At 58.5% G+C, this 20,271-nt stretch overlaps 1 protein-coding gene across 3 annotated transcripts; it reads right to left on the reverse strand.

The window, feature by feature from the left end:
* Window positions 1-264: 264 nt before the first annotated feature.
* On the reverse strand, window positions 265-19,854 carry CSF1 (colony stimulating factor 1). 3 transcript variants are annotated; one of them, XR_012379333.1, is made up of 9 exons: window positions 19,282-19,854; window positions 15,933-16,055; window positions 14,615-14,677; window positions 12,845-13,015; window positions 9,329-9,476; window positions 7,138-8,156; window positions 6,528-6,580; window positions 6,104-6,204; window positions 265-2,421 (listed from the first exon to the last, which is right to left on the reverse strand). XR_012379333.1 is itself a non-coding variant. In XM_025872370.2 (9 exons), the coding sequence occupies exons 1-8, from the start codon at window positions 19,318-19,320 to the stop codon at window positions 6,117-6,119; spliced, it is 1,662 nt and encodes a 553-aa protein (XP_025728155.1). In that variant the 5' UTR covers window positions 19,321-19,852; the 3' UTR covers window positions 265-2,421; window positions 6,104-6,116. The 3 variants fall into 3 exon arrangements, 2 of the variants coding, with proteins under 2 accessions (XP_025728155.1, XP_073752287.1); XM_025872370.2 differs by having other exon boundaries at window positions 6,104-6,162; window positions 19,282-19,852; XM_073896186.1 differs by lacking the exon at window positions 19,282-19,854 and adding an exon at window positions 16,147-18,437 and having other exon boundaries at window positions 6,104-6,162.
* Between the last annotated feature and the right edge of the window lie 417 nt (window positions 19,855-20,271).

A 20,271-nucleotide genomic window follows, 5' to 3' on the forward strand; every position in this document is an offset into this window, starting at 1 on the left:
GGGCTGGAGCAGGGGCCACTGGCCAGGCCTGAGGTTTGGCTGGTTTCTGTCTACTTTCCCACTAAAACAGATATGCCAATGAATGTGTTCGGGACAGCAATGATGCACGAGGCTTTGGTAACGAGCCTGGAGCTTGGAGAGAACCTCCTTCCCCATGCGTCTTGGAAAAAGCTTTCTGAGCTGGGGCTCCCCCAGCAGCTGCTGCCCGCCCACCCCCATTTTTGCCCCCCACACCCCAAAAGCACTTTTCCCATGACTCACACGTGGCAGCTTGTGCACTTCTTTTATTATTAAATATATAAGCAGCTTCCTATTTTTTTAAATAGATATTTAAATGACTTTATATAAAATAATTCACCACTTCCAAGTATAAAAACAAAATCTCACAGTGTGTGAGCCAACGTTCCCTCTCAGTTCCCTCAACGAAGGGATTCCTGTGCAGGTAGCCGGGGGAGCCTCCCAGAGGTCTGGGGGCGCTCCCACACCTGTGTCACCAAGCGCCCACAAAGAGCTTCTGCAATGGGTTGGATTTGCTTTCTTGACTTTTAAAATACTATACGTTTGGGGTGGGGGCGGAATGCCTTTTTTCTGTGGGGTATTTTTTTTTCCCCTTTCACTTTTAAATACATATTTTCTAGCATCAAATATAAGAGTCTGTGACTAGAAGGAGCCCCACAGGACAAGTTCCCCGCTGCCTTTCCTTCAGCTGAGAGCAGCAGGGCAGGGGCGGGGATGGGGGGCAAGAGACTCCCACTTTTGAGGGCAGGAAGAAAAGTCCATGGCCCAGCCCAGCGGCCAGGAAGTGGGGGGAAATCTCTTGGTGGGGGGCCCAGGGCAGCAGGAGAGGAGGGGCACTGGCAGCACAAAGGGACCACGGCGGGCCATCAACGACCCGAAGCCTACTGCCAGCTCTCAGAGCAGTGGCCACGGGCTGGCCCAGGAAGCTGAGGCCCTCAAGGCAGACTTGCAGGTGGATGCCTGGTCCCTCTCCTACCCCGGCTGGCCTGGTCAGAGAGATAGTGGAGGGGCAAGCGCTGGGGGGATCGCTGCCTCCCCGGGCGGGGGAAGAGAGAGGGTGGGAAGAAGATGGGAGCTGGGTGGGGTGCTGTGAGGCCAGCACAGGCTTGCTGCTGTGATGGGGCCGGGGCCTGGTATGGGGAAGGAGACCAGGCTGTGGGGTCGGGGTGCAGACGCCCTCTCCCAACCGCGGCGGCCTACCCATAATTGCAAAGACCCAGTTTCAGTGGGAGCTTGCCCTGCAGCCTCCCTCTGGGTCTGCCTCTGCCCTCCCCGCCCTCCCTCCCGCTAGTCACTTCCCTCTTGGGAATGTCAAAGTGCAAGATGCAGAAACCTGCGAACAACGACGATGCAGCCTAAAGACCAGCTCTGGCTGGCGGCCCAGGTGCTTTTCCCATCCCATCTGCCCTGGGGAGTCGAAGCCTGGGTCAGCAGAAGGTCGGGGCTTAGGGGCTCCCTCAGTCGACAGGCAAGGCCAGCTTGGGCCCTCGGCGCAGGGCGCTGGCGAGAGGCTGGAGGGGCGGGACGATGCACAGACGTTCGCTCACGGGGATGGACGGGGCGGGCTGTTCAGCAGGCAGGTTCAGTATTCACAGTGCAATGGCTTCCTTCAGGAGGGGAGCCTCTGCGCGGCCTCCCGGAGAAGCACTGGCAGAGCTGGAGGGAAGGTGGGGCAGACGCCAGAGCTGGCTCTCCAGCTTGGCATCGGAGCCAAGCCAGACAGGTCCCGAGGGCGGGGCTGACCTCCCCTCTCCGCCTGGCCACCAGCAGAGGGCACTTGGGCAAGCGGAGAGGTGTGTAGGCCCCCTCCAGGCTGTCGGCAGGGACCCGGCAGGCCCCGGGGGCCTTCTCTTCCCGGCTTCTGGGCTGCACACCTTTACGGGAAATCCAGCCGGGACGCTGGCCCGCCCTGCCGATCTCAGGCTTCTCTCTCCGGAGACAAGTCCCTGCTTGTTGGTGTTGGGTTCCCTTGGCACCAGGCGGTCCTCTGGGCACAAGGGTTCTTCCATTCCTCAGTGCCCTTCCCACATCCTGCGGGCATCCGGGTCCCTGGCCCAGGTGTGGCTTGGAGGGGAGTGGGAGGAGGGCACAGCCCCTGAGGTGCAGAAGGTCCTCAGCCAGGCTCCCCAGCCTTCCTCCAGTGGATGGGAGCCTCCAGGGCCCACGATAAATATCAGCAGCGTGGGGTGGGGGGGACGGGCATCCTCCAGCCCTCTCCTAGTCAGTCCAGAGTCTGAGGGTCAAGGGCAGGGGAACCCCAGCCTCGCTGCTCTGCTCTGGTCCTGGCAGGGCAGGAGCTCTTGCGGTAGGCAGGTCACATTCCCAAGAGAACAGCTGGGGAGGGGTGGTGGTGGACGCTCCCATCACGTCTCCTCCCGTGGAGAGACTGTCCTGCGTGCCCAGCTGTAGGGGAGAGAAAGAAGGACCGGTCAGCCGAGTGGGAGTGGACGGAGGGGTCGCTGAGGACACGGGTGGGGGAGGCATAGCGTTCCTGTGGGCTGGTGGTGCTGCTGCAAACAGGACTTCCTCCCGTCTTGTCCCTTGCCTTCCCAGCCACCCCAGACACCGCAAAGGACCAGGCGGCTTTTCCTGGCAGTGGCCCAAGCCTCTGGCCAGACTGGCCTCACCTCCTACCTCCTCCTGGGGAACTAGGGACCGCAGGGGGAGGTAAAGGGGCCTGGTAGAGGCCTAAGCAGGCCTGGGAGAGGGGGTCGGCCACTGCTCGAAGTGGCGGAGTCTGACAGGGAGGGAAGGGGGCACTTGAGTGTCCTTAGACCCCTCCTCAGGTAAGAAAGTCTCACTGGCCTGGGGCCAATGAGCCAAGGGTGATTCCTGCTAACTCTAGCAGAGAAGAATTTCTTATTCCCACCCCTACACCGTTCATCACAGAGGGTCATCACGCATGACACTCTGGACAGCCAGGTCATAGGTAATGAAGAGGGAGAACCAGAGGCAGTTCCGGCACAAGGCAACTTCCATCCTGCCACTTGGCGTGCTAACCGCTAAGCAGCCCAGCCTCCTTCCCGGTGGGCCAAGGGACTTGCCTCCGAGCATCATCCATGGGAGTCAGGGCCCTGCTCTCTCCAACCCCACCCCCAACCTAGTCCCTTGCCCAGCATCCTCAGAACGCTTTGTTCCCAGAACAGAAATCCCCTGGACTCCATCCAACAGTTTGACTTTGAATCCTGTGTGGAGCTTCCCTCCCTGACCATCCATAGGCCCTACTGGCAAAGTCCATGATGGACAAGGAGGGCAGATGGGACCACAGCTTCTGGCTCGCTGCCCATTCCCATGCTCTGGAGAGGCAAGAAGGGAGAACCATAAACTGGACATGAGCCATGCCGGGTACAGCTGGACCGCAGGCCCTGCTGGGGTTATAGGAGGGAAGAAGGGCCAAGTGAGCGAGCTCCACCGCCCCGACGTCCGCATTCCTTGTAGTGGAGGGCTGGGGTCTGTGTTTTCTTTCTGAGAGTCCCTCTATCAGTCTCTCTGCCTCTGTGTTTTTCCTCTTTCTTGTCAGAGTGGTAGATATTCTAGGGGCTGGCCCTGAATCTCCTGAGGCTCCTGGGGCCTGGGCTGGACGTACTGATCCGAGCAGGGTCCGGCTGTGACCCCTGCCCTGGGCTCCCTCTCTAAGTGAAATCTTGAGGGGAGGAAGCGGAAAGGTTGTCAGGACCTAAGAACAGGCAGAAAGGGAAAGCAGAGGAGCGGAGAGGAGATGGGACAGAGGGCCAAGACCCCCCAACAAGGGGGGGAAGGTCGGCAACCAGTCAGATGGTGGAGCAGCCCTGAGCCACGAAGGACCCAGGACCTCGGTCCCTCCTCTGCTTTACCAGTCCTGAGGGGGTCTGGGTCACCCTCACAGCCCTGCCTGTGTCCCGTCTGATCCGCTCACCCATCTTAGCTCACCCCACCAACGAGGGGGACCCCAGGGTTCCAGGTGTGTTGCTTCATGCTCTTTTCTCAATACGCTCCCCTGACTCTGAGCGCCTCTTAGGTCCCTTTTCTGTCAAGGAGTGGCCCAGACCTGTCACTGTACACATGGGAAGGTCCTAAGGCACTCGCTTGCTTTTGGCACGGGGTGTGACTGGAAGCTCGAATGGGTTACCCCAGCTAGTCGGCCAGCCAGCCAGTCAGCAAATCAGGCCATTAGATAGCTAGCTAGTCAGTTAGCCAGTCAGCTCACCACCAACCAACCAGCCAGTTAAGCAGTTACCAGCTAGTCGGTTGGTCAGTCAGAGTCACCTAGCCAGCTGGTCAGCCAGTCAGTCAGAGTCAATTAGTTAGCTGGCTAACGGGTCACCCAGAAAGCTGGTCGGTTAGAGACGGCGGGCCACGCTCAGGTGGTCAGTCAACTCTTAAGCCAATCAGGCCACATTTATTGAGTTTTTGGCAAGTATGGAGAAGCCCTCTCTGTATGAGAACATGGGATAGAAAAAAAATGCCCCAAAAAGTGGAAGACACAGTCCCTGCCCTCAAGGGGCCTACAGCCTTCTCAGGGATGTGGAATGTACATATACACAGAGAAGAAGATTTGAAAATGGATAAAAGCAACATCCAAATAAGTGCAAATGATATAGTATTAACCAATTACAAAAGGGCTGAGGGGTAGGAACTGAAGAGCAAGCAGAGGGTGGTGGAGTCAATCTGGAAGAACCGGAGGTGGGGGCTGCTGCCTGGAATCAGGGAGCCAGGGCTGAGGAACGATAAGGGTTACATTTTTATCAACAACGTGAGTGAGACCAATAGAAGGCACTCCTCAACGTGCAGGGAACACACTTGGGAGGGCTAGGAAGACAGAATGGGGATTTAAAACAATTTCCACTGGTTCAGGTGATGGACAGAAACCAACAAGGTGGTTTTAACAAGGACACATGTAAACTCCTGCACCCAGGTTAAAAAAACGAAGTTGTCCATGCACGGGAAAGAAGGCCTGGCTTAAGAGAGGTTTATGGGAAATGGAATTCGGGGTTTTAATAGACAACAAGCTCAACGTATGACAACAGTACGATGCAGGTCTTAAAAAAACAAACAAACAAACAAACACCCCACTAATGCAATCTGGATCTGCACGAGTAGAAGAATACGGTCCAGATCAAGGAAGGTAACAGTCCCACTGTACTTTGAGCTGGTAGACAACATCTGGAGCGCTGTGTTCAGGGCTGCATGCCCCATTTTCAGAGGGACATTGACAAACGAGTGTGTCCAAAGGAGGGCGACCAGGATGGTAAGGGGTCTGAAAACCGTATCATATAAAGAATGTTTGAGGGACTTGGCCACACTTAGTTTAGAGAATTCTTAAAGGGGGTATGGGTCACTGACTTGAGACACTGGAGGGCTCTCATGAGAAAAGGAGGGAGGATCATCGTGGAGGGGACAGGGAAGTTCCCTGGAGGAAGGACCTCCTCACAGCGCTCCTGGGAGATGACAGGGAGCTTGCCTGGGACTGGGAGTACGGGCTCAGCAGCTGGCTGATGCCCTGTCGGGAATGCAGAGAGGGGAGACCCCTATAGGGTGGGACGCTGGCCAAATGACCTCCAAGAGCCTTTCCAAGACTAAGGTTCTATGGATCCATGGATCTAAAAGCAGGGACGTAGAAATGATCTTGGCTGGGGAGAAGGGTCAGATGGGGTGCAGACCAATAGAAAGCTGGCAAGAGGTGGGTGTTAGGGCCAGCTGCTGGAGGAGCCTGGGTGCCCAGCTGAGAAAGGTTTGGGCTTGCAGTGGTTGGTGGTGCAAATTCCCCAGGAGGGTGAAGACTTTATGCAAGATTTCGGTTGCTCTGGAATGGAAGGTGGCAGCAAGACTAGAAACCGAATACAGAAATAATAACCCGATGCATGGGTAATAGTGCCTGGCCTCAGACTGAGGTGGGAGGGGGTGGGAAACGGGGTGGGGGGAGACCTGAGGATCCCAAAAGGAGACAGTAGGCAGGATCTGGTGATGGATGGAAAAGGGAGTAGGAGGGGAGGAAGTCAAGTGTGGGCCGGCCTCAGGGGAGTTGGTGGTATCACCAAGGTCGGGTGATTAGAAAAGGGGGTAGCTCATTTTAAGGGGTGGAGAGAGATCCAAATCAGAGTCTTACCTTAGAAACCCCTCTACACTGGCAGTTCCACCTGTCTGTCCTCATCCTGGGTCAGGGGGCTGCAGGCAGAGCATAGGGCTGGCATAAGACTTCAGCAGAGGCTGAGGAGTGAGGGAACCCCTTCAGTTTGTCCCCCAACCCTCCCATGCATGTGCTCCAGCCCTCTCAGATTCAGAAGACCCAGAACTGCCTGACCCTAGGAAGAAATCAGGACAAATCCCAGATAGCTAGGAAAGAAGAAACACCCTTTCTCCTCTCCGCCTCCCATCCTGTTCTGAGCTCCACTTCCTCAGAGCAAATGAAAGAACACCTCCCCCAGATCTAGAAGGGAGACAGACGCCAAGACAGCCCTTACCCCCCCCCCCCCCCCCCCCCCCGGGCCCTCCCGAGCCACCCCCCCCCCCCCCCCCCCGGAAACTCTCACCTGCCCTCTGGTTGCTCCGTGGGAGAATCCACTGTCTGAGGCTCTCGATGGCTCTGGGGACAGACAGTAAAGAGCAGGTTCACTGAGGAGCTGGGGAACGGCGTGGGGACTGTGGCCTCACCCCCAGGCAGCTGGCCAGGGGAGTAGATGAGAGAGTTATCAAAGTCTCCCGCAGCCACCCAGACGTGGGGATGAGCCGCCGGTCCAGGAGAGCGTGCTGAGGCCTCCCTGCTGGGGACGCCCCTTCTCCTCTCCCCATGCAGGCTGCTTCCTATGGGCCCAGGCTCCACGGAACTCCCAGTGAACGCCCTGCCCTGACACCCGACACAGCAGCACTCCCCTCACCTGCGGGTTCTCTTCCCGCTCTCGGCCCAAGAATATTCTCTCCCGGTCCCTTCCCGTTCACCTTATAAGCCTGGGTCCTCCCCCCTTTTTGAAGAAGCCCTCCCTTTTCGCCTCCTATCTTCTGTGTTCAGTGGGGCCCCCGCCTTGGTGTCGGAAGAACCCGGGCAGCGCCCACGAATCCCCCAACCTGCTTGACCCGCTCCTGTACCCAGGCTGTGCCCCTGGCCCCATGGGCTGCCCTCCTTCTCTCGGGGGCTCTCCTTACCCGCCGTCTCCGCCTGTAGAACAGGAGACCACCGACAGCCAGCAGGACCAGGATGATGCCGGGCACCAGCAGGTGGAAGGTAAACCCGGGGAGCTGAGGGTCAGGGGGTCCCTCCTGCTGCCTCTCATGGCCTGTGTCAGTCAAAGGAACGGAGTTAAAAGGGGCCGGGACCCCGGCCGCCCCCTCACTTGCTCGTCTTCCTTCCAGCTCTGTGAGGCTCCTTCGATCCCTGGTGCTCCTTCTGCCCTCCAACTCCCCGAGGGGCAGCACATAGCCCCAGGAGTGCCTTCTGGGAAGCTTTGGCTGTGCAGAGAGGGCCGAGGGACTGCTGAGGCCTCGTGGGGGCCGCGGCGGGGTCCTGGCCAAGCTCGGCTCCTGGTGGTCTCTGGACGGGGCAGATGGACGGTCTGTCTTCTCAAGGGGGTGACTCTGGGCCTGGCCAGCGGGTCGTGCAGGGTCCACCGTGGGCAGGGGTGTGCCAGGCGTGTCGTCCGGCTGCTGGCCTCTGGCTGCGTAGGGCAGTGGAGAAGGTGCTGACAGGCGGCCACTGGGCCTGGCGGTCGTCTCGGCCTGGACTCTGCCTCCTCCCAGCTCTGCCCCTTGGGGTACGGGACCCTCACTAGCCTCTCCAGAGGCCTCCTCCAGGGTCCAGTTGGTGCCCAACGCAGAGTCAAGAATGTCCTCCATCCCAGGGACGGGACCCCCGACGGAGGGCCGGGGCTGACGTGAATCTCCGCCGGGGCCGGCCTCCACACCTGGGGGCTCCGGAGATTCAAAGCTTGGGCAGGTGCTCCTGGGTGATCGCGGCTTGGCACTTCCTGGGTCCAGGTCCACTGGGCGGGGGGGCCGCTCACTGGGCAAGAGGGAGCTGCCCTCTGTCCCCTCAGAGTCAGCCCAGGTCAAGCCGGCCATAGGGGCCATGGAGGGGGCAGGGGGCTGCTGAGGGGAGGCAGAGGCCAGGTCACTGCTAGGGGTGGCTTTGGGGTACAGGCAGTTGCAATCAGGCTTGGTCACCACATCTGAAAGAACCACAGAGAGAGGGAGAGAGAAAGACGGGGAAGAGATAGAGTCACCAGCCTCCGGCACAGCTTTCCCGGCGGGGGGGAGGGGTGGAGAGAGGGATATGGGTCCGGGGGTCCCTCACCCCCTAATTCAGCGCTGGGGCTGAGGAGAGGACAGAACCGGAGCCAGGCAGAGAGCAAAGAGTGGGGTTTAGAGGCACAGGCTGGGGGCCGGGGGCAGGGAAGACCAGGGGACAGCCTTTCCTGGAGTTCCAGCTGGCCAGGTGCCAAGCCAGGGTTGAGCAGCAGCTAGCCAGGAGGTGGAGCGGTGGCCTCCCGGACTAACACAAGTCACCCTCGAGTCCCATAGACAGTGTCGGCTGGAAGGCAGCGAGGTGGTTTCGCGCACAGCCAGGGGCCACACAGCCACAACCACGGGCGGGGGCAAGCTGGGGCTGGAACGTGGCCAAGACTTGAGGCCTTGGGACTGAAGCAACGCGACTGGACTTGGCCATTGGCAGGTCACGAGGCCTCAGCCCCTGCCTCGGGGAGCAAGGTTGAGTGCGGGAGGGCACACGTGGCATGGCATGCAGAGACGAGGACACGCAGGGCACGCGTGTGTGCGGCTGGGCCTGCACGGGAAGCTTTGGAACGATGCTCAGACTTCAAATCCAGCCTTTTCCCTTGAGGGGACACTTAAGGCATCCTGGGGACTTCTGGAGCCAGGGTATCCTGGTGGTGGTTCACAGCAGGGCTCCTGGCACAAGGGCCCTGGCTCCCAGATGGAGCCTCGCTCTCTCCACGGAACCCCCTGTACGTTCAGCCAGCCTGCAGAGCCGGTGGGGAAAGCCTCCATGCCTACAGAGCTCTCCGAGAGGGGCCCCTTTCCCCTTCCCTAATCTCACAGCCACCAGCATGATCCTTCTTGATGCCTCCACATGCAGACATATTTGGTGTGCATGCACACACATGTCAGAAAAGACATGCGCCCAGGACCGCCCAGAGGTACATGAAGCCACATATGTACACGAGAAAAGCACATCTGCACACACAGGGGCATGAGTAGCAGTGAGGCTGCCTCCCCAGGGTCCCTCCGGCCTCCCTCCGGCCCCACGTCTCACCTGCCAATCCCTGCTCTGTTCCCTACAACCTCCCCTTGTCCTGCACTCCCTGGCCCTTTCGGTGCTTACCTTGGCTGGAGCACTTAGCAAAGCTGTTGTTGCAGTTCTTGCTGAAAACGTTCCAGTCCTTTTTCAGGAGATTCTTTGTTTCATTAAAGACATTCTTGATCTTTTCCAGCAACTGCAGGGGTGTCTCATAGAAAGTTCGGACACAGGCCTGGAAAGAGAGCAGGGGGGCCCCCCTTGGTGAGGAGGAGCATTGGTCCATGTCTCTAGCTTGTTTGCCAAACTCCCCTGGCCTTTCTCACATCTGTCTTCTTTTTCTTTTTCATTTTCTCCCTCCCCTCGCCCCTGGTCTGTGGTGGAATCAGTCCTGAGATCTTGAGATATGCCATTTATTCGCAGATCTATTTAACACGAATCTGTGTGCCAGGCAATTACCTGGGAATCATGCAACTAACACCAGAGACATGGTCGCTGGCTGAGCTGGACACTGAGTCCAGCAAGGCATTGGCCTTAAACACACTGTTATGAGTGCAGTGAGTCACACGGAGAAGTGTGGAATGATCTGAGAATGTAATAACAACGGGGAACTAAATGAGGGCCCATGGGGACTTTCCCCATGGAACCAATGGAAAGACGAGCAAGAGTCAACCAGGAAAGGAGGTGGGGTTGGAGAGAGCTGTCCGGGTGGCGGGAACAGGCCGTGCAAAGGTCCTGAGGCAGGAAAGAGCCTGAAATGTCAAAAGACTGAAAGACAGCTAGAGTGGCTACAGTAGTGCCATCTAGGAAGGTGACAAGAGAGGCAACTGAGAGAGGTCCGCAAGGGCCTGGTCCTGCAGGCCCTTGTTGGCCATGTCGAAAACTATTAACTTGATTGACAGAGTAAAGACAAAACATCTGAGGGGCTGTTAGGGAGGTGGGTGGCGGCACGATAAGACTCAAGTTTTAGAAGGATCATCCTGCAGTGGTGGGGAGCAGGCCACGGAGCCTAGGGTCCTTCTGGGGCATTGGTAGGCCTTGGAAGGAGAGCTGAAGCTACCCCCAGGCCTGCCTGTTGAGCCGTTTTTTTCTCTTCTGCTCATAGGACCCAGTCTCCCCACACCCACTGGAGCTCTGAGAAGCTTCACACAGGCAGGCCCACCAGGCCTACCTGCTGATGACTTCCAAATACGGAGCTTTTCCTGACAGTGGGCTGCATAGGGAAGGACTGTAAGCTTTACTAGGCTGTGAGGCCCTCGAACCCATCTCTGAATGCCCACGGCCTGTGCAGAGTAGGCCCTGGAGAAATGCTGACCCGATGGATGAATGAACAAACGGAGGCGTGAGAAGACCTGCGCTCAGCTGTACCTCTCACCAGCTAGGTGACGCTGGCCAAGTGGACTACCCAGTTTGGGTTCCTTTCCTCTTCTGTAAAGTCAGAACCACCATCCCTTCCAGCCTCCCCACCAGGGCTGTTGTCGGAAAGAGGGTCGCTGCCACTCTCTTGCCTTTCTTCATAAACCTCCGTCTCCTTCATGCCTCGCCTCATACTTCACAGAGAAGGCAGCAACCAGCAGACAGAAGGCCCCACTGCCCATCTCTGACACAGAGGCGGTGCCTTCTCTCCTCAGGGGCTCTGAACCCCTCAGCAGACTGGCTCCTCTAGCCTCGAGGCTCCCTCCCTCCTCAAGTCCCCCCTGCTGCTTCCATGCTGGAGCTAGGCTGGTGAAAATGCAGATTCCCAGGCCCACCCACAGACCCAGCGAATCAGACTTTCTCGGGGTGTATCCTGGGAAGCTGGAATTTAAACAAGCTCCCCAAGGGATACGTGTGAACCTTAACAGTGGAACACCTCGGCTTTAATACCCCTCGGTGAAAATGGCTCCTCCCACAATCCCACACTCCCTCTGGTGACCTCTCCCTTTTTCTGGGCCCTTGTGGAGCCGAGCTCCACTTCTCCGTTCACCCCCATCAGCACGCACCTCGGGCAGCAGCTGCACGCTGCCAGGCCCATCGGACACTCTTCTGCCCTCGTCTTGCTGGACTTCTCAACCCCGGTTGATAAAGGTGACTACTCTTTCCATCTTGAGACACTCTTCTCCACGGGCCCAGCGAAATCAGTCCACTTGTTTTCCTCCTGCCCCTCAGGCTGATCCTTCCCAGTGTCCTCATCAGGTCCCTGTGTCTGCCTGGCTTCCGAAGGCTGGGGTCCCGGGGCCCTGTCCTACCACGTCCTGCGTTCACACGTGACATCCTTGCTGCTTCCTCTTACGTGTGCGTCTCGCCGGCCCAACTCAAGACCTCTGCGTCCAGCTGCCTGCTCTGCATTTCCGCTCAGCTGTTTCACAACATGGGGTTCATGTACCCCAAACTGAGCTCCTGCTCTTCCCCCGAGCCTGCTCTGCCTGCTGCTCTTCCCCATTTCAAAAGTTCAGCAGCTCATGGGAACGCCTATGTGCTCCAGACAAAAGCGTCCTGGAGGCCTCCCTTCCCTCAGCTGCTCACCCCCACGGCCCCACCAAATCCTGTGGGTCCTTCCTCCAAACTGGTCCCGGGAGCAGAGCCACTTGGTCCACTTGCAGCACCCTAGTCTAAGCCTCTAGTAACTCCAGCCCTGACTTGCGCCCCCTGCTGGCCTCCCAGCCTCCATTCCTGCCCCCGCCCCCCGCAGTCCACTCTCCGCAGGGCTACCAAACCCGCCTCACGGTTAAGTCCGACTGGGTCACTCACCTGTTCACCGGGGCATCCCTCACACTTCAGACAACATCCCAACGTCTTTAAGGCCCCCCACGGGCCCCCCTGGGTCCTGCTTCCTCCCCTCTCTCTGTCTCTTCCACGCCTTGGCCCTGGTGACCACCTTTTGGGCTCCTGAATGTGCACGTAGCCCACCTCAGGGCTTTGTGTGTAGCCTTCCCTGTTCTGGAATTCTCTGACCAGCCTCACTGCTTCCTAACTCTTACTCCTCTTTGGACCTCAAATGAATATTCTCTTACTCGGGAGCCTTCTCCTTCCGTTTTTCCCTACCCCTATTTAAGTGAGAGTGCCCTTTGTCTCTCTGAGCCCCAGGGAGTCCCTTCACAGCTCCCTCCCTCACCTCCTTCAGGTCTTCCCTTGCCTGGTCATTGCCACCCTATGTTCCCCCATATTTTACTCATATGTTTTGTTAACTGTCTCAGCCCCTCCCCCAAAACGTGAGCTCCTTGCCTGTGAAGGTTTTTGTCTGGTTTGATCCCAGCTGTTTCCTATAGGCACTCGGGAACTATTTGTTGAATGAATGAATAGTCCTCACGCTTCGTAATGCTATTTATTTGTGTCATTCTTTGTTTAATGGTTGCCAGCCTCCCCTTACCAGAAGCCCCGCAAAGGTGGGAACCATGTGCTTCTTGCTCGTGACGACATCGTCAAGTCCTAGCACTGTCCCCTGCCTGGCAAGTCCTTAGCAGAGGTGCACGGGGTGAATCCGTGAATGAGAGCATGAGTGCACAATGACAATGACATGGGGGGGGGCATGGGAACACACTCTGCGCCTATGGGCAGGCATGGAACCGCCAAAGACACACCCTCTGCTCTCGCTCCGTGCTCCCAGCTCCAGAACACTCCTACCTTGTCCTGCTCTTCATAGTCCTTGGTGAAGCAGCTCTTAAGCCTCAGAGACAGTTCCTGGAGCTTCACGATGACATTGGCGTTAGGAGTATTGTCTTTGAAGCGCATGGTGTCCTCCATTATGTCTTGCACCAGGAGAAATGCCTTCTTAAGGTAGCACACGGGATCTTCCTGAAAAATGAGAACCTGGAGTTTATGGTCGGGCTGAGGTGGTCTGGGAACCCAGGCTCTGTGACAGGTGCCCTCATCCCTGGCAGATGGAGGGCTGCAGCCTGCCCTACGCCTGCCCCTGAGGGGGCTTGCCCCTGAGGGGAGGGCCGTGCCACTCCAGTAAGAAGGGGGGCGCTGACCCCAGCTGCTCTTTCATGCTCTCTCTCTGGGATCTGGAACTGCTGGGAATTGGGGTAGAGGGAAAGACACGGGGTTCTGATCAGAGACATCCTCAGATTTCTGGAAGATGAGGCTTTAACTGGAATGGGAGCTCATGGGTAGGGTGGGTTCTGGGGGAATGCTCTCTGTCTCTGTCTCTCTTTTAGCTTGCTTTCACAAAAAGTCCTTTACCGCGTGGCTCCTTCTAATCCTCCGGGCCACAGGGGAACTAAAGACCACCCGAGGGTCCAAAGAATAACCTCAGTGTTTTGTCTCCCTGAGAGATGGCAGTTGCCTCAAGGGAGAGTCTGCTTTAGCTGTTCTTAGTACCCAGTCCTATCATTTCCTAGTGAAGGAAACTTGCTACGCTTGTTAAGGTGTGAGTGAGTGAGTGAAATACCGAAGCTATTCTTTGGGCCATGAGGTGGTCTACAGTTCTAACAGACGCGTGCAGAAGCGCAGAGATGGAAGCAACCTCCGGGCACATCACAGAGATTTTTGTATGAGGCACAAAATGAACAGATGTGGACTAAGGGATGGGGTGGGGGCAGTTGAAAAGGCATCACAGGCACAGGAAGAGCTTGTGCAAAGGCTGGGAGGCCGGGAGGGGCAGGCAACGGGGTGGGAGGGTGGTGGTGGTGGGCAGGACTGTGCCGTGTAAACCCCAAGCTGGCCAACCTGGGCTTTCTCCTGCAGTGAGGGGGGCCCTGACAGGTTTGGGAGAGAGAAACGAAGGCATTAGGTTGGAGTTCCGAGAGCTCCCCCTACTGGTGGGATGATGGGTGCATTAGAAGCAGGGAGGCCTCTTAGGAGGCTCTTGAAACTGTCCAGGCAACTGAGTGGGAGAGGCTAGGGCAGAACCCAGAGCTGCTGGGAGGCAGAACCAGCAGCCCTTGGTGGCCGGCTGGGTGTGGGGTAAGAGGAAGAGGGAGAGGGCTGGACCGACTCCCTGGCTGCTTCTCTGTCTGTTGGATGGACATGTCATCCTTAAGCAAAGCATGTGACCCAGAAGTCACACTGCTTTGCCTTAGGCCCTTAAAGCCAGCCTGCCTGGGTTCAAATCAGGCCTCCACCACTTAGTAGCCATGCTCCCTTAACCTCCCTGAGAACAATAAGCAAGATTAGCATATCACATAGCTGTTACCGTCAGGATTAAATCAAAAGTACCTTGCGCATAGTAAGACCTTGATAGGTGCCAGGGCCAGGAGAAGGGAGCGGCAGGGGACTCGAGGACCCTGCTCAGCCCTGGACCCTGGCACCCCAGGAATGAGCACCAGCGATCCTCCCACCCTCACCCTACCCAGTTACAGGATTTCTCCTCCCTTCATGCTCCCACATATACCCACCTTGGGGAGCACATAGAGGGCCGGCACATGGGCCTTGTAAATAACCATAACTCACCAACTGCTCCTGGTCTACAAACTCAAAAGCAATCTGGCAGGAAGTCTCCATCTGACTATCGATCTGTAAGAGAGAGGAGGCCAGTGGTGGCCGGGTGTCTGCAGCTCAGCTGAGCCCACCTAAGAATGAAAACTAGAGTTTCTGGGTGGATCAGGTTTTGATCTTCCTCTATGTCCCCACCAACCATACCAGGAAAGACAGAGCCAAGGGAAAGACTTGTGCCTCCCACATGACCAGCCCACCCGACCCAGGTGGGCTGTAGAAGAACAAGAAGTCTCCTCCTCCTGCCTCCCACTCCATGAAATCTGACAAAGAGCCATTAGTTATAAGGAAGAACTCTCTAAGAGGATACAGGGCATAATCTTCCCTGACAGGTACTGAGCTCCCCATCGTGGCAGGAATTCAAGCCTAAGCTAGACAAGCTCTGGGGATTCAGGATCTATAGGGGCTGGGGCTAGATGTCCTTAAAGCCCTCCCTGGCCCCCAGAGCATTCCAAGCCTCGAAGAATGCTGTGGCTCTTGGTCTAGCTGGGACAGCTGCAGCAGCTACATGCAAGAGGAAACGTCTAGAGGTAAGAGAGGCAGCAGGCCCAGCCTACAGGCCCCAAGCTCAGGGCCCTGGAGCTGGCCTTAGCCAGTGGTGCTCCACCCTGCCTGGCTGGCCAGAGGGATGGTAAATTCTGAGCAGGACCGCGGCCACGATGGTAACCTGATTCTGCCCGGCTGAACCACATTTGGAATTGTTGACCTCTCTGGCAGCCCGATTAGAATAAGGCACGGGCTCCTTCATGGCGGCCTGGGTGAGCAGTCCTTCCCAGCCCCAGGGCTCAGGCAAGAGCCAGGAAAGGGAGGGCGGAGGGCTGGGAGTGAGGCAGGAGTCTCCCATCCAGATCTGGCGGTGGCCCTGGTGCCAGGCTGGCGGCATGTGTGAGAGCCCAGGAGTTAGAGGCAACATCTGGACACAGCAGGCAGGCTGGGCTGGCTCCCTGGAGGCAGCATCTCACTGAGGGAGAGCAGGCCTCACCAGCCTCCTCCGAGTCCACAGGTAATCTTCCAGGCAATCATTAACCCAGGCAACCTGCTGGAAGCCCACCCTGTCTACTGGCTGTGGCAGAGTCACAGAGGGCTTCGGGGTTGGGTGTGGGTCAGAGGTCCTGAGCCCAAGAAGATCAAGGAGGAGAGAATCAGTGGAGCCACGAACCAGGGCCTGCACAGCCATATTTCTCTGCCTGCAGCCTTTGCCTTTGACCCTGTTCCCTGGCTCCTGCCTCAGTTTCCCCAGTGGGGAGAAGGTAGATAAGCACGGCCGCACACTCACCAGCTGCTGGAGGTACTGCAGGTGTCCGTTCCCGATCATGTGGCTACAGTGTTCTGACACCTCCCCAGTAATACTCCCGCTCGCCAGGAGCCAGACCAGCAGTAGCAGGGCCTGCAGCCATGTCTGTGATAGAGAGGACGTCATTACTTCCAGCTCTCCGTCTCCCTAGGAACCCCCATGCCCTGCCAGGAGGGGAGAAACAACAACCTCATACCTATAGTGCTCCAGGTTCTGCCCCTTGCCGTGGGATGCTGCGTTCCCCAAATCCAGCTTTCTCAGGATTTCCTAACTGGCATGCACAGTCTTGCTCTCCCTTGATAACTACCCACATGTCATCTCCTCCAAGAAGCCTTCCCAGATTAACGAAGCCAAGCCTGACTACGCTCTGAACTTTTCACAAGGACCTGGGAAGTGTTCCTACCAGTCTCAATTTCACTTACACAGGAAACTCCTTGAGTGCAGGACTTGCATCTGCTCATTGTTGTGTCCCTGCAACATCAAACACGAGCCAGACATCTTGTAGGCTGCCCGCTCCTCTCAAGTTCATGTTCATGCACCCACTTCCAGACTCCAAGCCAGAGACATTTTCCCTGGGCCCAGCCCTTCCTCCCACCTGATTCCACACAGGTCTGGCTCTGCTACTGGAAAAACCAAGGCCCCAAACTCAGTTTCACTGGGAGCTTATCCCATGCTGGAGATCTTTTGGAGCTCTGGGTTTGTGTGTCAAAAGGAGCCCAATGGCTTAATCAGAGGCAGGAGTGTCAGCTCTAGGCCATCCCAGCCTTTTGGAGCCCCATCGGGCTCTGCATCCAGCCAGCCAGCTCTTATCCTGACCGGGAAGTTTTCTGAGATCTCTCCCTCCTTCAGCTCCCACCTGGCCTGGGAGCTGTTCATCCTCAGAGCAATGGGACTGGCCCCTGACACCCCATCATTCCCCTTCCTTCCTCTCCCCCTCCTCTTCACCGAGGTCTCCTCAACCCTCTCCCTGGCCCAGGTCTCCCCTTCTCCAGCCAGGGGCAGAGGGACTCTTGAGCCTTCTTTCCTCCAGCTCAAGGTTGCCTCCTGGCAGCTGATGTCCCCAGATTCAGGGAATGCTGTCAGGGTGGGGTGAGAGCTGGCCCTTTCCTGGGCTCTGGGCTCTGCCTCAGTAATCCAGATGATGAGACAAACACTGCAAATAAACAGCACATTGGAAAAACAAGGAGGCTACGAAACAGCCTACGGCCTACGACAACATGCTGATTTACAAATAACTGTAAGCCCCAAATGTTTGTTAGCTCCTACCAGGGAAGAGAGTCCCTGGCTGTGCTACCAGGGAGGGCACAAGGAGAAGAGGCCTCAGTGAGGCTTTGAGAAAGGGGGAGAAGTTGATGGCAGAGAGAGGGAAGGGGAGGCCTGGAGGGAGGAGGCACGGGGTGGCCCAATGCCATTCGGTAAAGGGATCTGGTGAGGGTCCTGGCCTGATCCGGGGGAGGGAGAGTGGAAAAGAGGGAGGACAGTCATGGGGGGCCTTCGGACTCTGCTGGGCAGTGGAAGAGGTAGCCCTGGGTGGGAATGGCTGCCCAGGTCCTCCCAAACCTTCAGTTTCAGGACCCATTGGAAACGCCGCCAGGCAGAAGGTGTGTCTCTGTCCCAGGCCAGCTGCCCCTGAGGCTCTGAGCCCCCAGTTTTGGACAGTATGGAGGAAAGAGCCCGTGGGAAAGGGGATACTCAAGAAGACAACCTTGCCACAGGCTCTTCGGGACACTGATGTCTGAGGACAGCTTCACCCCAAGGGCTGCCTGGCTTTCAGAGCTATTTCAGGCACTGGTGTGGGGAAAGTGCAGCCACCGCGTGGGAAGCTGACTTTGAAGGTGGATCCCAACCCCTGCCCCTGGGGTCCCAGTTTTGCCCCAGAGAAGGAGCTGGGTGGGCACCCAAGGGTTAACACGCTGGTTCAGCTCGCATGTGGCTGGGCTGGCTCTTCTTCCTCTCAATTCTTCCTCCCGCCCTCAGCCTCAGCCTCTGGGACGGCCACGAAGGCACCGCTGCGGCAGGCCCACGGACATCCCTCAGTCCCACCGTCCAGCCTCACCTGCCCCTTCCTCCTCATCAACAAGGGCCCTGGAGGGGCCTCGGCGGGACCAGTGGGACCAGACCTCCCGCTGCTCCTGTCTAAAACCAGCCCCCTGCCCTCTCCACCTTTGCTTTCCTCACGGTCTCCCTCCAGACCTTATCTTTGTCTTGTTGCCTATCAGCTCCCCCTCCACCATTTCCCCTCCCAGCCCTGTCTCCTCTCTCTCAGCTGGGCTCTTCCTCCCCTGTGGATCTATCTGCTCTTCCCCTTCCTTCTCAACCCCACCTGCAATCCCCTTCGTTCCCCTCCAAATATCTGTCTGCTTCTCTCCCGGCCAGGTTTCTCCTCCCATTCTCCTCTAGGGCTCCTCGGAAGTAAACCTCTGGGAGACTACTCTACTGTTCATTGACAGTGCCGCCCTGCGCTTTCTAGGAGCTGCCCCAGGTAGTGCTGGCTATTGGGTCCAGACCCCCCCCCCCCCCCGCCATGCAGGCCTGAGCAGCCCCTAGCGCACCTAGGATTCTGCACCAGCAAACCCTCCTTCCATCTTCCTCTGCTAAGCCCAGGATCTCCCCAGCTGAGTGAACCAGATTTTGCAATAAAAAGATTCAGAACTAGTCCCAGGCAGCTCTGGAGTCCCGTCCCCTGCAAAACAGACTTGATCCAGCCACCCAAGCCCCCAGTAGCTCGTGCCAGCCTCTGGAACAAGTAGAGGCTTGCCTGACTCCTTCCTTCTGCCAGCAGGTTCCTGGGCACAGGCCCTGGCATTCTGTAAGCTGGATGACCCCTGAACTTCCCCCACCCAGAAGCGTCCACTCCCCAGCAGGGCCTGGAAGCACGTGTGTGGCCCACGGGGAAGGTGCCCACGGGGAAGGCGCCACACTCAGCGCACAGCCACTGCGCCTGTCTCTTGGCTGAGTCGGGTCAGAGGAGAGAGGCAGGGGCTCACACGGAGCTGGTCCAGAGCCTCTGCCCGAGGCTGCGAACCCTTCCCTCCCGCCAGCGGGTGGCTCAGTGTGCGCCTCCGCGCAATGGGAGTGAGCAGCCTCCCTTTCCAGGAAGTACCGCAGCCCCGGGAGCAGCTGCAGGGCGCCACCGGGCTCAGCCGGGGCGCACCCGGGACCTCGGGCAGCCGGCATGCAAAGATGGGAAGGACACCGGAGCCCGCGGTCTCCGCGGGGGAGCGTCGCCGGCCGGCGCGCGCGCGGGCAGTCGGTTCCGAGGAGCCGCGCCGCGCCGCCTGCTCCCGCCGCAGCCCTGCCGGCCCCCCGCCGCCCCGCGGCCGCCGCTTACCGTGGGAGGGCAGCGCCCGGCGGCGCCCCGCGAGGTCATACGGGCAGCTGGGTCCCGGCCGGGCGCGTCGGCCGCCCTCGCTCGCTCGCTCGCTGGCCGCCGCAGAGCCCGCGCCCCGGCCGAGGGCCGCGCTGCCGTCCCGGGGGTGCGGAGAGCGGGCGGCGGCGCCGAGAGCACCCAGGCAACTTTCACTTTCCACCAGCCGGGCTCCACTGGCCAGCTCCTCGGCACAGCCTTTTAAGCGGACTTGTGGGGCATGTGGTTTATGGGAAATCACCTTGGACAGGCGCCAAACACACAGACGCACATACACACACACACATACACACACACCCGCGCGCGCACCCGCGCGCGCGCACTGCCACAGAACCCAGACACAGACACACTCCAGAGCCCCACTGATCCGCCTCCCCTCCCCCGCCCCTGGGGCTGGTCTTCCCCGTAGTCCTCCCGGTCGCCCTGTTTTCTGTGCTCAGCTCCGGAGCCCTCAGCAGAGTAACGCGGGCTCCACCGCCTCCCGCCCTTCCGCGTGCCGCTTCGCACCGAGCCTTTTCTTTCCTTCCGCGCTCTCCAGGCAGATCCGGTGCTCTCGCTCGCTCGCTCTCTCTCTCTCTCTAATATTCCTCTCGAGGGACTTTCCCTCCAGGCCTGAAAATTCCCAAATCTGAGCAGGAAATGGGCTGAGAGCAGGGGCAAACACTGGAGCCTGGGGCCTCCCCGGGCGGCGCGCGCGCCGCAGCACCTGGTGGCGCTGGAGTCAGCGGTTTGCAGCAGCCCCCTTCTTCCCAGGCGGCCCGCCCAGCCTCGGCTCTCTCATTCCCGGGGCAGGGTACAGGCGGGGAGGTCAGCTACCTGGCCCGGAGCGAAGGGACTGGGTCCCGTGGCACAGAGCCGGGACGCTCTGCTCTGTGCCTTGAGACACTCTGGGCACTTGAACTGCCGGTGATATAAATGCTGGCTGATACCGGAGCGCTCCTTCCTGACCTCCCA

This window comes from Callorhinus ursinus, unplaced genomic scaffold (assembly GCF_003265705.2).
Source record: "Callorhinus ursinus isolate GAN/ISIS: 27379988/994484 unplaced genomic scaffold, GSC_fseal_2.0 scaffold9, whole genome shotgun sequence".
Lineage (NCBI taxonomy): Eukaryota > Metazoa > Chordata > Mammalia > Carnivora > Otariidae > Callorhinus > Callorhinus ursinus.

What these genes read in the sequence shown, in the direction of transcription:
- CSF1 (XM_025872370.2), bottom strand. Translation starts at nt 19,320, where the DNA reads ATGACCTCGCGGGGCGCCGCCGGGCGCTGCCCTCCCACG. An exon ending in TGCTAAGTGCTCCAGCCAAG is followed by an intron (nt 8,157 to 9,328) that starts GTAAGCACCGAA and finishes TGGTTCTTTCAG; the next exon opens with ATGTGGTGACCAAGCCTGAT. An exon ending in ACGGAGCAACCAGAGGGCAG is followed by an intron (nt 6,163 to 6,527) that starts GTGAGAGTTTCC and finishes CTCTGCCTGCAG; the next exon opens with CCCCCTGACCCAGGATGAGG.